Source organism: Perca fluviatilis, chromosome 2, assembly GCF_010015445.1.
Source record: "Perca fluviatilis chromosome 2, GENO_Pfluv_1.0, whole genome shotgun sequence".
Taxonomy (NCBI): Eukaryota; Metazoa; Chordata; class Actinopteri; order Perciformes; family Percidae; genus Perca; species Perca fluviatilis.
In genome coordinates this window covers 30,019,679-30,034,497 of record NC_053113.1, presented here as the reverse complement: position 1 = coordinate 30,034,497, position 14,819 = coordinate 30,019,679, and the positions used below count along the sequence as shown (strand labels likewise).

Here is a 14,819-nt window from a genome sequence, read left to right as displayed (position 1 = left end):
ACGCTACTCTACGCTAACTCTCCCAATGTTCGACCCAGGTGAAAAAAGCTTCTGGGGGGGTGTTTGGCTTGAGGGCATGGTGCAAAGGACCCTAGGGTGAAATTACTCCGAACCATCACTTTAATCTCCAAGAAAGCTGAGGCTGACAGGACATTGTTCATTAGTTTGAGTTTTTCTAAAGTGAAGGCCATGTTTGGCCTGTTATTTACGTTAAATTAAGGAGCATCTCCAAAGACATTAGAAGTCATCCTATATAACAAATTTTATCCAGTTTATTCATAAAATAGTTGGCAAGATATTATACTATATTTTGACTTTTGTTGCCTCAAAAGATAAACTATTTTCAACTTTTTCATCTATCACTCCATGACATTAAAAACACGACTGCGTCACATTTGCCAGAAGAACATAGGTGTTATTGACTCAACAGTCCCTCCAGAAAAACGTGATTATGTGATTGCATAATTCAATGCATAATCAGCCAAAGTCCGCATATTCATGCGGGGGCCGCATTTTTTCAAATATGCCGCACTTTCGCCGCATAAATTGCCGATTTCCACGCAAAATATTCGGCACTTGCATGATTTCATAATCCCCGCATTTTCGTTGCAAAAAAGTCACATATATCTTAGCAGAAAGTTGAAAAAATGTTGCGTTTACGTCACACAAGAGCAGCCATTTTCCCCTGTTGCCATGGGAACGTTATGAAGTGACGTAATTACGCGATGTGAACATCATCGAAAAGCAGGTGTTGGAGGTTGAATTTGACTTTTGTACTTTGAGTCTCTTAAGTTGGTATCCAATAAGAAAGCTATCTTAATATCTGATGTCTACTCAAATTTCTTTGTTTAAGTGCTCCTGCTGTCTATATTATTAACGATTTTTGAAAGTCTGTCTCTTTTGTATGTTTTATTTCCCTCTGTTTAGACTATTACTTTTATTTTTACTTTAATATTATATTATTTGTATATATTTTTGTATCTTATTTGTTTACTTATTGCAATGACTAAATATCTGTAAACTATTTTTGGAAATTAAGTTTAAAAAAAGCAGGTTGTTTGGGGAATCACTTTTTCCAAAAGTTCCCGCAATTTCATTGCATAAAATTGCATAAATATCCCGCATATCCCATCGCATTTTTTAAGGAAACGTGCCGCATAATCAAGGATTTTTGCCCGCAACAATCACAAAAAAAATCTGCGTTTTTCTGGAAGGACTGACTCAAGTGTTAATCTTATTTGTGACTTAATTTCAATGGTGGTGGTTCAAGAAATGATGGATGCAACTGTAAATGTGATATGTACAGGTGCACATCATCAATCCTTTCTCTGATGCATCAGTGAAGCCTTGAGATGTGCGACAAAGAAATCATTGGAGGATGATTAACATCCTCATTCCTCAGTATCCTGATCGGAGCCACTACTTCTTGCAATCAGTGTGTGTGTTTAAGAGTGGAGGTGAGCATGTCATTTCATAATGTTTATTTATAGCAGCGTGTGGGGATGCAGTTAAGGTCTAGTTGGCCCAGTTTGTAGAGCAGCTGCTATCCAAGTGTAGTCAATGCAAGTGTGTGCACATGCAAACTGATTTGCACCACACCTAAGAGTTACACACACTTGCAATATGATTGATACATGAATGTGTCTGAATCATGCACACTGAGGAATCTAACAAAAAAAAATATTCAAACCACTAATGTCTGCTACAAAACTGTCTCTTTCATCTGTTCTACATATAAATAAACAACAATAACAGATAGTCAATCATGCTGTTTATCCTGGCAGGCAATACTGATTTGAGCATCCTCCACTCCTTATCTCCTTACACTTCTCTCTCCACTTTCTGTCTCTCTCCTCTTTCCCTCTCCCCACAATAATACCAGCATCCTCTCCTCTCTGAGCAGGCTGCTGCTCTTGGTTGGTGTTGTTGCAGAGCGGAGGGGGGCGGAGTACCAACGGCTGGCTCTGACTCGCTGCAATAGTGCGAGTAGCAGTCAATGACATCACAACGCGATAGAGCGGACTGCACAGGTTCATGTACACGCACACTCACATGTACTGTACCTCCTGATTCTGTCAGCCACACATACACACGGTTAGAGAAACACTATGACACACCCCCTCGGCGCCTGAACTGCACAGCAAGCTCTAAACAAGCAGAACATAGGAGTGAAGATGCGGGGGAGGGGAGCAAAGGCTAGGCAAGCAAGCAAACATGAGTGAAAAGGGATGAGGGCTGTGGGAGGAGGAGGGTGAAGAGGAGAGAGGAAAAAAAGACAAGGAAGCAGCATCTTGACCACATGCACCATCAACAACAGAGGGAGCGCAGTCGTCTCCTGGGAGAACTGAGGATGAAAGGGGTTTGGGGTTTAAACATGCTCATGCAGAAGCTTGCCAAAAAACCAATCTAAACAGGCCTCCCACACACGAGAAGCCTCCCCTTTCCTCCCCTTTCCTCCCCCTTACTCCTGTTCTCTGCCATGCTCCCAAACACATATTCAGTCACTCACTCATTGCTCGCTTGCTTGCTTCCTGCCCACTGGCTGCCGAGCACAGAGAAGCAGCGTGTGAAACACAAGGCTCACCATGAGCTCAATAGTAGGGCAGGCACAGAGAGGTAACTTCAAGAAGTAAACAAACACTGTAGTAGTAGCATGGTAAGGTTCATGTACTATGTTGCCTTGCAACATGCAATGGGTAAAAAGGTTAATAGAAAGACCTGTGTTTCTCTTTTCTCCTTTTCATTTCATCAGCTGAGGAGCGTACAAGAATGTTTTTGAACACAACTGTTCAAGTTCTTCCTTATCTTTGCTGGCTTTTGCTGTCAGTCTTACCATAAAAACCTAAGCAGGTTAACTTCCCTGCTGGTCTGTCACATCTCATGTAACTGATCAATGCATAAATTACTTGATATGAATCACTCAAATATAGAGAAAGGGAAACCAATCGGAGTCATTGTGGAAGCAACATTATAATTGAGGTGCGAGGGACTGTCCCTGAAAGTTTTGAGACGGATGTGAATTTAGTTTGAGGTATCCGTCTCTATATCATTTTGACAGCGCTATGCACTCTGAAAAAGCAAACGGGACTTTTACTGCCTTTAAAGACAACATTTAGAAGAAATCCAAATGGTTATTGACAATGGGCTGTAGATAAGGGAGTTTATAAGTTTATAAGTTTCCCAGGCAGGTTATAAACCAAGCTTTAACCTAGAAAAGTTATTCCTTGCTTAACAAGTGGCTTTCTGAAATGCATCTTTATTTTGAATTACTCAATTAAGGAATCCCAGACTAAGATTGATTAAGATTCCTTTTAATCTATGTTAGTTCTCAATAGTGAGAGTATATGCACACATCTCTAGCCTTTGGGTGCTCATAAAAGCTGTAATGCATCACAAAAAGCCCATAACTTGGTGGAATTGGAGGAGTAAAAACAGACAGAATAACAGACAACATTAAGGAAGTAGTGAAAAAGTAATGGTATGTAGGTTGGGAGGTGAATGGGTGTACAAAGGCTGGACCTAGGTTTACCTCCGGTCTAAAGGTAAAAGAAAACATTTATTTAATTTTGATTATGACATAATTAATCCGGTTCTGATCCATTATATTATGGTTTTTCAAAATCAGTTTTTAACTGCATTACCAATTCGACTAGGTACTAAACCTGAACACTTATTGAGTACCAGTTGCTAGAATGTATATAAAATGTAATGCCAGTCGTCATTGTTTTTTTGATCTACTTTTCATTTATTGTGCTATGCAATACGGATAGTACAATCTTTTTCATCACTGCAAAGCTTCAACCCGCTTCTGGCAACCCAACACAAAAATGTGCAAAATGTCTACATCTATCATCATTTAACAGTCCTTCCAGGATTTTGCGATGTTGCGATCGCAACAATTCACGTGAATTCAACCAATCACTGTGAATTTGGTGTGACTCGCAATATTGACCAATCACAGCAACTTTTCCGCAAATCTGACCAATAATCAGAGTTTCCCGTGACTTCAACCAATCCCAGCAGTCCCACGTGCCAGACTTTGTATCAGTGTGTGACCCTGAGAGCCACTGACCAAGCGGGAGTGAGAACGGGTTGACGTAACACACGTATGTTGCCAAATTAATTTCCTATTTACTGATATGAAGACAAGACGTGTGTGACTCGAACATCTCACATTTACCAACAAAACGTACAGCAAAAGACCGTGCAAAAATATCAGACTGTCCTGCCAACCTGTATACATTTTAACGTCAATGTACGCTGTAACGTTTTTTTCACTCTAAAGTCGCTGAAAGCTGCTGCTGTTTCAACCCTGTCGGCTCTCTGCAGCGGGCGGGGCTGCTGCTCATAAAGTTCCCCCCGTACAAACACACACGGTGAATGCAGGAAAAAACAGAGATGAGATGTACAGGATGACCTAAATTGAGGACAGCTACGCTCGTTATTGTAAGTGCAATGATAAATTAAAGTCCAATAAGTACTTTATCAAACCGTATGAATGTGTGTCCTAGGCCAGGATAGGAAATTAACTAACACTGTAAAGATCAACAAGTCACTGACACATAAGTTCAAATTTGATTAATTCAATAAATTATTATTTTTTGTCTTAAATCCACCAGCCATTCTCATATGAACCATGGTCCAGTTCGTTTCTAGGGTGAAAGCATTTTTTTGGATGGTTTGGAGTTTTGGACCAAATACCCAACATCATATCATGACTTCGTGTAAACATACACTCCCACTTTCTTAAGCCAAGTGGCGTGTTATCTGTACGCATTTTGAGCTATCCGCGTGTATGTCTACGCTGTATACAGTAGACTTAAAAATACACGACACTTTCTAAAGCCAAGTGGCGTGTTATCTGCACGCATTTTGAGCGCCGTATACAGCGGATGGGTTAGGTTTAGGAAAAGAAGAACCGGTTGGGTGGAGTTAGTAAAAGAAGAAAGCAACGGTTGAGTTTAGGAAACGTGACACGCGGGTTGGGTTTAGGAAAAGAACAACCGGTTGGGTTTAGGAAAAGAACAACCGGTTGGGTTTAGGAAAAGAAGAACGGTTAGGTTAAGGAAACGTGACACGCAGGACACGATCCCCGGTCTCCTGAGTGAAAGTCCTGTGTTTGACCCATCCTCCACCCCGACCAACCTCCCTACGCGGATTTTCACCCTTTCATACTACTCGCTATGGCGTAAATTCACACGCAATCGCAAGGTAATGTAAATATGCGTCTTGATAACTCGCCAATAATGGCATACGAATTGGCGTGTCATAAATACCCCACTTCATGAGATCAGTCTGAAATACCAGAAGTTCTGGCAGGCTATCGTCGTGTTATAAGAGAAGCTTAGCTCCTTTAAGGATCGGCTCAGTGCTTAGGCCACATCCACACGTACCAAAACGATCTTTTTTTACCCGTCTTCCCTGGATTCGTTTCAAGAATAGTTGCGTCCAAATGAAAACATTTGTAAATGACCCAACACGCTACTTCATAGTTCAGGCCTATAGGCGGCGCTGTTTTCTGCTACAGAAATTCACCAAAAAACGGAGAAGAAGAGCATAGTTAACTTCCACTTCCCATCATAACATGACTAGCTAGACTAACGTTCTCTTAATACATCCGTGGACTATAATAACTTTTACCACTGCTCATTTTATAAAGGCCGCCGCAAGAAAACGTCTTTGTTTACATTGTATAATGTGCTGTTGGAATGCTTTTTATTTTGCAATTCAGTCTGCCATCAGACACGATTGCAGCGCACTAGCCAGCAGAGCTAACATTAGCGCGCTAACGTTAGCTCTGCTAGCTAACATCAGCAGTCAAACAAACATCAATGATCCAATGTCTTTTTGACAATCTACAGCTAACTATAACAGCTAACGTTAACGTTACGTCGCTGCTGTAGCAGTCAGCTACTTTAGCGGTCAGCTACTTTAGCGATGTTTAACGTTATAGCTACATAACGTTAGCAATACATCTTGTGTAGAATCCAGGACCGGCAGAACAGAGGGAAGTGTCAGGGAGCAGAAACAAACTATTTAGCTAGATGAAGTGAGCTGGTTTGACCATGGAGATGGGATATGCTCGCTTAGCTTCACCGCAGTGAGGTCGAGGGGTGTGGCGATGACATCATTCATACGGACGTATTCGTCATCCAAACGAGAGACATTTTTTGATTTTTTTCACCCTGAGACCAGGTTTCAAAAAAGTGCGTTTTTAGGCAGTACATTTAAAGAATTTGTTTGGACGGTCGGCCCAAACGATGCAAAACATGTCCGTCAAAAAGCGTCTCCGTGTGGATGGCCCCTTAATGTATACGTGAGAGACAGTGACGGTGAATGCGCTCAGAGCGAGAAGCCCCTGACTGCAGACCCGCAGACCTCAATGTGGGCGGAGTTAAACGTTTAACCCCGCCCACTCTCAGCTAGCTAACCGCTAGCTGAGACAGCATGTAATAACTTTAAAAGACCCTCAAAATAAAACTTGAAAATAACCGTTAACATATATAACAGCTGTTAGCTACGTCAGTTCTACTTGGGCTCATTTAAAATACAATCACTCAATACTTGTCTTTATTGTTATTACTGTAAAGTCTTCTTTTCCCATTAAGTTTGACTTAACGTTATTTTAGACTGAATCTAGCTGTCAGCTAGCGGTTAGCTGAATTAGCTGTTAGCTAAACTAACTAAAACGTTTTAGCCATCTATGATTGTTTGATTGCTAACGTTAGCTCAAAATGCCATTCAAGTGACAGCCTTTGTTGTGTTTGATTGCTAACTTGTAGCTAGCAGTCATTTCAAAAACGTTTTAGCTATCTATGATTGTTTGATTGCTAACGTTAGCTCAAAACGCCGTTAGCATCTAGTAGGCTACTTGATTGCTAACGTTAGCTCAAAACGCCATTAGCATCTAGGAGGCTACTTGATTGCTAACATTAGCTCAAAATGCCTTTAGCATCTTAGCTAGCAGTCATTTCAAAACGTTTTAGCTAAATACAGGGCACTAGTTTTAGATATCTGTGATTGTTTAATTGCTAACGTTAGCTCAAAACCATAGACAGTATATTGTAGGCTACTTGTCACAAAGTGACACATGCGCAATTCACATCTGCACTCGACTCACATCGGGTAGTGACAGCGGGGTTAAACGTTTAACTCCGCCCACATTGAGGTCTGCAGTCAGGGGTATATGCTCAGAGCAGACAGCTGTCGGCAATCAGAGAAGAAAATAAATTTGCAGTTTGGGCTACTTGTTGAGCGGTAGTAAATGTACAGTGTAGGTTTCAGTTTGAATTGAATAAATGCTGCAAAATTAAATTAAGACATGAAGTGATAATTAAGTTCCATAAGCGGTTAAAAACTTCTCGTAGTCGCGTTGTAGCTCACTTCCGTGTTTTGGTGGTTTTTTTTACACCTGATGCGTACTTGAGTACACATGAACTGTACTCAAGACCACCTTTTCAAGTAGACTTGTACAGTATGCAGTGTTCAAACTTATCAAACAAGCTGGACTTTGGGTAGCCTACTCAGATCCAAGCCCAGATCCCTGATGTCTTATTGCATTGCATTCATATTTTGAATTGCCACCTGCCTCCTAAATTTAGTGTTTTCCTTAACATAAATAAAGACTTTTCCACCATAAAATGGTGCACAAAAATGCATCAGAATGCAGGAAATTAACCCCCTAACCCCTCACTTTATGTGTCCCCCCCCAAAGGCCCATTCTGAGCCAGGACAAACCCTGACGTTGGCCCAGGCTTACTAAGTTAAGGATGACGGACCTTTAAGGTGGACCAGCTATTCTCATTTTAGTGTCATTTTCGCTTATCAGTGTTCACTAAAATACTAAGCGTTAGGCCTGGGCGAAAAATCGATTAAATGAATTAATTCAAATTTTTTGTTGCGGGCGATTTAAAAAATAAGTAAATCGAGTTTTTGTGTAATGGCGCATTTTTGGCTCCCCGGAGCTTCCGTAGCGTTAGTTTCACATAGCAGTACGGCAAGCGACAACAACAACATCATAGCACACACAAAAGAGCAACAGCAAGTGACAACATGGCTACCGGTGAGAGTGGGAAGTTTGTTCCCAAGAAAGGAATAAAATGATCTGTTGTGAGACATAAACAACATGGCAGCGACAGGGACTAACATTAATTATTTTCTTAACCAGTCGTTTCATTACTTACTTCGAATTACCTGTAGGCCTATGTGTGAAAACAGCTTTATCTCACGCATCCGTTTTGTTGTTGAATATATAGCCCCCCAAAAAAAAAAACTGGTAGGGAAAACACTCAAACCAATTTATATTTCCACAAAATTGGCACGAATAATCATAATGGTATACATGCCCCGTGTGTGTGTATGAGTCAAAACGAAATAAAACTTGTTTTGAACAATTTCTTTGTCATCTGCAGATTGATTTTAAGTAGAGGGAGAAAAAAATCGATTTAAATCTTACATCGGATTTTTTTTTGAAAAAATCAGGGATTTTATTTTTAGGCCATATAGCCCAGCCCTACTAAGCGTGTTATCAAAGTTGGGCGGAAGGGCGCTGTAATGATAAACTAAAAGTGTCAGCATCGTACAGAAGCAGCCGCAGCACAGAGTAGCAGGAGTCACATAGTAGGGAGAGTTTACCAAAAAGACTATGGCAGAGGATTTGGTGTCAATAGGCAATATTTAATAGGGAACCTACTAACGTTAATGAGGCAATCTGTAAATTCCAGCAGCTGCGCCTGGCTTTGCAGTGAAAGCTCGACTGGAGAGGCCAGAAATCAAAGTAAGCACTCTGCAGATATTGAGCGTCATTGACACAAAAATGTGCAGTGTAATCGGTAACACCTGTGTTGTCACAAGTTTATTAACGGTGAGAAAATGTCCTCGCTGGGGCATCCCTACCATATACCCTGGTGAAATGTCACAGAGGTATGATGAAGGTATAAAAAAATAGATACTGCCTGATGATGCCAATTTGTAAAAAGTATGAATTCATGCTGCTTTGTCAGGTCTGTCTGCAACACAACACGCAAACAACTTTTAAAATGCTCGTTTTCTGAATGGGGTTTGGATTGATCAGGGCAGAAGAAGCAATAAGTGCAATATACAGTATGTCATCACATTTGACATCAAAGTTTAAAACTTTGACCACTTTGAGACAGGAAAACATCAGAACAAGCAATGAAGACAAAAAGGACTCATTCCTGGCTCAGACTGAGAGGAGGGATGTGTTAAGTTTTCAGGTTTATCAGTCAGTTTGATGTTAGAGAACACAGCTTAAGAAATAATTTCTCCCTACTAGCCTGAAAAAAAAACTTTACTGATGCCTCATCCTTTCCTGGAATGTAAATTGGTGATGATTTCATACTCCTATATCAGACCCTCCAGGATTTCGCAATCGTGCCAATTCAACCAATGACCATGACTTTGGTGCGACTCGCAATTTTGACCAATCACTGCAACTTTTCCGCAAATCTGTTTTTATCCCGCGACTTCAACCAATCCCAGCAGTCCCATGTGCCAGACTTTACGTCAGCAGTGTTTCCTCTATGTTGATAGCATAGTGGCGGTGCGCCACGGTAAAATTTCCAGCGCCACGTTATCAGAAATAGGGCAGACGCACAACAGGGTTTCCGCTACGTACAACACGCACCACCGTTCCTTCGGCTGATAATGAAAAGTCATAAAGTCATAGAGCCGTCTGCTCTACTGAATTCAAGCGAAATGTCATTCGCTCTCTCTTCCCCTAGGGTGAGCAGAGCAACTGGAACAGTGACAGGACGTCATCACTCGCGAAGTCATGGCAACCAAATAAACAACAGGGCGAGTACTGGTACTACTTCACTCAATAAGTGATAAACAGCGACGAAAGCCGCGACATGAAATCCGCACTCACGCGGGTCCCGTGAAATTTCACAGCTATAGTTTATTGAAAAATAGTGTTGGGCACACTGACTTTGATGAATTTACTGTTTATCAGACCCCAGATGAGACAAGAAGCTAATGTTACCTAATGCTGCTGTGACGGTCCCTCTGCCTCCCGTTGCAGGAGAACGCTGTATTCCTCCGACACGCTGTATTAACATTACTATTTTAAAACCGTTTTCCAGGTTAGTGGGGGTGCATACCGCTCAAAACCAACATGAAAAACGTAGCTAGTAATGCTCACTCAGCGTTTAGTTTTGTTGTTAAACTGTGTGTAAAATGAGCGGTGACGTTAAATCACCCTATGGTACCGTCTATTTGCTGGATGGTTTCAAGGTAACGGTCGGCAGCTAACATTAGCAGATAAGCCAGATAACGTCAAATTCACCCCTCCCCCCGCCACCGCTGAAAAAAATTCTAGAGGAAACACTGGTCAGTATGTGTCTCTGAGTGCCACTGACCAAGCGGGAGTAAGAGAGAGCTTGTTTCCGAAATTCTGATATGAAGAACATCTGATATCTGATATATGAAGAACATCTCACATTTACCAACAAAACGTACAGCGAAAGACCGTGCAAAACATTTCAGACTGTCCTGCCAACCTGTATACATTTTAACATCAATGTACGCTGTAACGATTTTTCACTCTATAGTCGCTGAAAGCTGCTGCTGTTTCAATCCTGTCAGCTGTCTACAGCGGGTGGGGGCGGGGCTGCTGCTCATACAGTTGCCCCCGCTACTCGATGACCTAAATTGAGGATAGCTACGCTTGTTATGGTGTAGACACATATAGCCGACGGGCGACCGTTGACAGAAAACCCCGTCGATATGATCAGTCGCGTCCCGAGGTCCAAAAAACTGCCACAGAACAGACCAAAAAGGCGAGACGTAATACATCTCTATAACAGCAGGCGGTGCTAATCTGTGTTGCCCAAGAAATGAAAACCAGCAGCTGATTGGACGAACGCGTCACATGGGTTTGTTTTCTCTGGAAATTCAGAGCCAGACTGTCATGGCGGCCGTTCAGAATACGATCTCATATTGTACTAAAATAGTTCACTGAAACGTGTTTCTGAAAACATTTTAAGCGAGAAATAGGCCATGCAGTTGCTGAATCTGTCTTCATTTCAGCTTAACAAAGGTCAGTTTAAAAGATTTTCATCAGATTTTGAGAGACTGTAGTCACCTCATTCCGCTCGTCATTTCCGGGTGAGTCCCGACTTCCCTGCCACCGACCGAACATGTCAGGTCGGCCAAAATGAACGGCGACAGCCCCCCAGACGGACGACGGCACGGGACACACCGAACAGATGTGAGTCACTGACCTCGCCAGACTATCCCACGGCCAATAATCGGCCTGGTGTGTCCCGGCCTTTATTGTAAGTGCAATGATAAGTTAAAGTCCAATAAAGTCCAATAAGTACTTTATCAAACCGTATGAATGTGTGTCCCAGGCCAGGATAGGAAATTAACTAACACTGTAAAGATCAACAAGCCACTGACACATATGTTCAAATTGATTCATTCAATAAATTATTATTTTTTGTCTTAAATCCACCAGCCATTTTCATATTATACCAACATTTGCAGCATCCCGAGCCTTTTTGGTAAGGTTACTAGGAAAACTCAGCCCAGAGTAGTTTTAAAAAAAAAAAAAATCCTGGAGGGACTGCTATATGCACCTCTGATGACATATCATTTAAAAAAGGCAAAAGGGAAAATCCAAGAATCACTCTAACAGATACAATTAAGTATACAAAGTAGCAAATATGAGTAATACCAAAGGGCATTTAAGTTGAAGATCCAGTTTTAGTCACTGATTAGAACATCTTGTTGAATTACACAGTGGCACTGCTTTGTGACCCCTGTCAGCCCCAAGCAAAAGGTGGACATTTGTTTTTTCAAGTGTCCCAACACTAAGTGCAACTGTTTCACATTTGCTCGAAAACACAGCACAGACCAAAACAAACACTTTCCTGGGCAAAGACAAACAGACTGATTGGCACGTGCGCATGGTGTCTCTCTCGTCTCTCTCTCTCTCTCTCTCTCTCTCTCTCTCTCTCTCTCTCTCTCTCACACACACACACACACACACTCACACTGGCTGGTAGGAACCCATAGACACACACCCCTCCTACCCACCCAAGCAGGCAGCTTAAATTGAAGTTCTAATCAAAATAAAGACAAAGAAGACACGCCTACTACTGAGTGAAATAAGTGACATAAAGTCTGAGGGACACCCCTACCACTACCACACACACACACACACACACACACACACACACACACACACACACACACACACACAAAGAGTAAGAAAGACAACACAATTGCTGCCTTTCTCCCAGTCAGGCTACTCCTAAGCATTCTGCTGTAGCAGAATAAAGCCATGGATGGGAGGGTCTGTGACTAATTCTCCTGCCAGTGTTGTCCCGTTGGAAGGAGGGGAGTCGCCCCTCACTCTTTGATATCACTGCCTGTGCTCTTTCAGCCGCCCGCACTTTGTGAGAGCTAGAATAAAAGCAGACACAAAGCTTCCTGCTCCAATCCACACGCTGTCTCGGGGATGGGTAAGCGGGTGGAAAAGATGGGGGGGTGGGGCATTTAAATAGGCCAAACACCTGCTGGACTGAAGCCCCTTCCACTCAAACACACTATTTCTCTCAAACCAGTGAGGCAAAGAGACATTTGGGTTGATACATCTATTCAGCTGCACTTTTGTATGAATGATTAAACATTGGTAATAATATGTGAGTAGAATGGATGCAGCAGAAGGCAAGATATAATAGACCAAGAACAAAAAGGAAAAATGATGATGACAAAGTCTGATTAGGTGGACAGTGAGGTTGGGGTTGAGGTTGTGAGGGAGATAAGGTCACACATTTACAAAAAAAATGACATGCACTGCACTCGGCACCAAAATAACCAACTGCAATTTGGCCGGATCAAGAAAATGAATTCCCTACAACATACAAAAGCTAACATATGCCTTCATTTGGACAGCAACAGCTGACAAGCAACCTTTTGAGCCACCCCAATAGGCTTAGTAATCCATTCCAAAGTGGCAGCTGTCAGAAGAAAAGTTGCTCTGCCTCTCAGACTGTGTTGTGTTTGTCTGAAGTGGATTTGGGTTTTTCTGCCTGGATGGAGGAAGGAGGGGTGGCCAAGTGTCCGGCTGGCGCTCTGTTCAGGGTCGCCCTGTGAGCTCAGCAGGCTGCAGTGAGCCTGAACAATCCTGCCCGGTCTGGCCAGACAGGCACTACACTGCCTCACAATGAAATCACCATGCTGTGTCCGCAACTTCCATAGGCTTCAGGTTCCATGGGGATTTAATGGTACAGTCTGTCTCCACACATCCCAAATACTGCTGTACTCTCATTCACTGGAGCAGGGGAAGGCGGGACTCTTAATAACTTAAAAAGCCATTGCCTATAAAGATGATGTTTCTCTGAAATATCATAAAGCTTTGACGTTAACACCAATGTACGTAATAATCAAGGAAATCACTATGCATTATCTAAAATCATCATATGATTCAAGTTGCACATAATTACTAATAAAAACATAAATACTGTTATACTCATTTACAGTATTTCAAAGCAGGGTTAAAAAGCCATTTGAACACAAAACTGATATCTCAAGAAAAATGTGTTTCTCCAGAAAACCATGAAGCATTGATTGAAAGTACAAATGTACTATAAAATCAATGAAATCCCCATGCTTCCATAAAATTCAAGTTCCATTGGGGTTTAATGGTCCAGTCTGTCTACACACATCCAAAACACTGCTAATATTGTAAGTCTTTAGGAGTAAGGGGTTGAAGGGACTCCTAATGACTTAAGTCTGACTGCTACACTATAATAGGAGCTATTATTATCATCTCCAAATCATGATACGTGTGTAAAAATCCAAGCATATTTTCAAGTTCAGAATAACAAAACATGCTTAAATGCCTAACTAGTATGTATGCATACTGCTGTGCGTGCTTCTACCAAATAAGTAGTGTGACTGTGGAGCCCTGGAGTTGGTGGTAAACATCCCCACACAGTGTACTCCCACTGCAATGAACGCATGCTGCTCATCATGAAGAAGGAAGATGGTAGTTCGCTAAGGCGAACACACCCCCACATCACACGGTCCGTCAAGGGGCTCGTTGTTATTGTAGCAAACCCTGCGTGCACACTGTCACTAGCAAGTCTCATTTCTCTGATAAAAAACGAAACGAAATTAGACATTAAACCCTGCCGATATACTCTTATTAGCACTTCAACACTGAAGAGAGATTCATTTTGAGTACGTGGCTGTGTATCGGACGGCATCTTCAAGCATTATAAAAACGATATTACTTTGGTACTAGCTAGCTCCGTACTGGCCGTGTAGAGAAGGGGAAAACATGTCCACCTCCCATTTTCCTATGCATCAGCAATAGCCCCGACGGCTAGCGTGGCGTAGGTACTGCGTAGCATGGTAGCTGTCCTAGCTTAACACCAAACAGCAATGGTAATGATTTAGCTTTGTGTATAAGCTCCGCCAACTTTAGCTACGGTGCTTTAACCCGCTACGCAGTAATATCCTGGCCGAAGGTAAACACAGCAATCTCCCGTGCAAACCTGCAACTTTAACACCGCTTACGACAGGATGATAATGGTGTAGTTTCAGCTGTGAGATGTAGACAGCTAGCCTGCAAGCTAACCAATCAGCTATGTTAGCCAAGTCTCGCTGGAAAGGTTGACACCTGCAAACAGCCAGCCCTTGAGCTCATGTTGCAAATACTAAGCTATTTAACTGACAACTATTAACTAATAGAAACCTGTAAGTAAGTTAAGTGAAAAATGAACATTCCTTTATCGGATACGTTGCAGACAGACGCAGAGTTTACGTTAGCTTGTTACAAACCAAAA

General features: G+C 42.0%; 1 protein-coding gene across 8 annotated transcripts in view; it reads right to left on the bottom strand.

Moving 5' to 3' along the window:
- Positions 1 to 14,819, bottom strand: part of kmt2a (lysine (K)-specific methyltransferase 2A) — a 50,613-nt gene that overhangs the window by 34,764 nt on the left and 1,030 nt on the right. For 5 of the 8 annotated variants that reach the window (XM_039823924.1, XM_039823976.1, XM_039823952.1 and 2 more), the window contains exon 1: positions 13,911 to 14,139. The exons of the other annotated variants lie outside the window; for them this stretch is intronic. In XM_039823924.1, coding sequence (XP_039679858.1) covers positions 13,911 to 14,120 — 210 coding nt within the window. In that variant the 5' untranslated portion in view covers positions 14,121 to 14,139. Of the gene's footprint in view, positions 1 to 13,910; positions 14,140 to 14,819 lie in introns of those variants that run through there. 8 annotated transcript variants of the gene reach the window in all.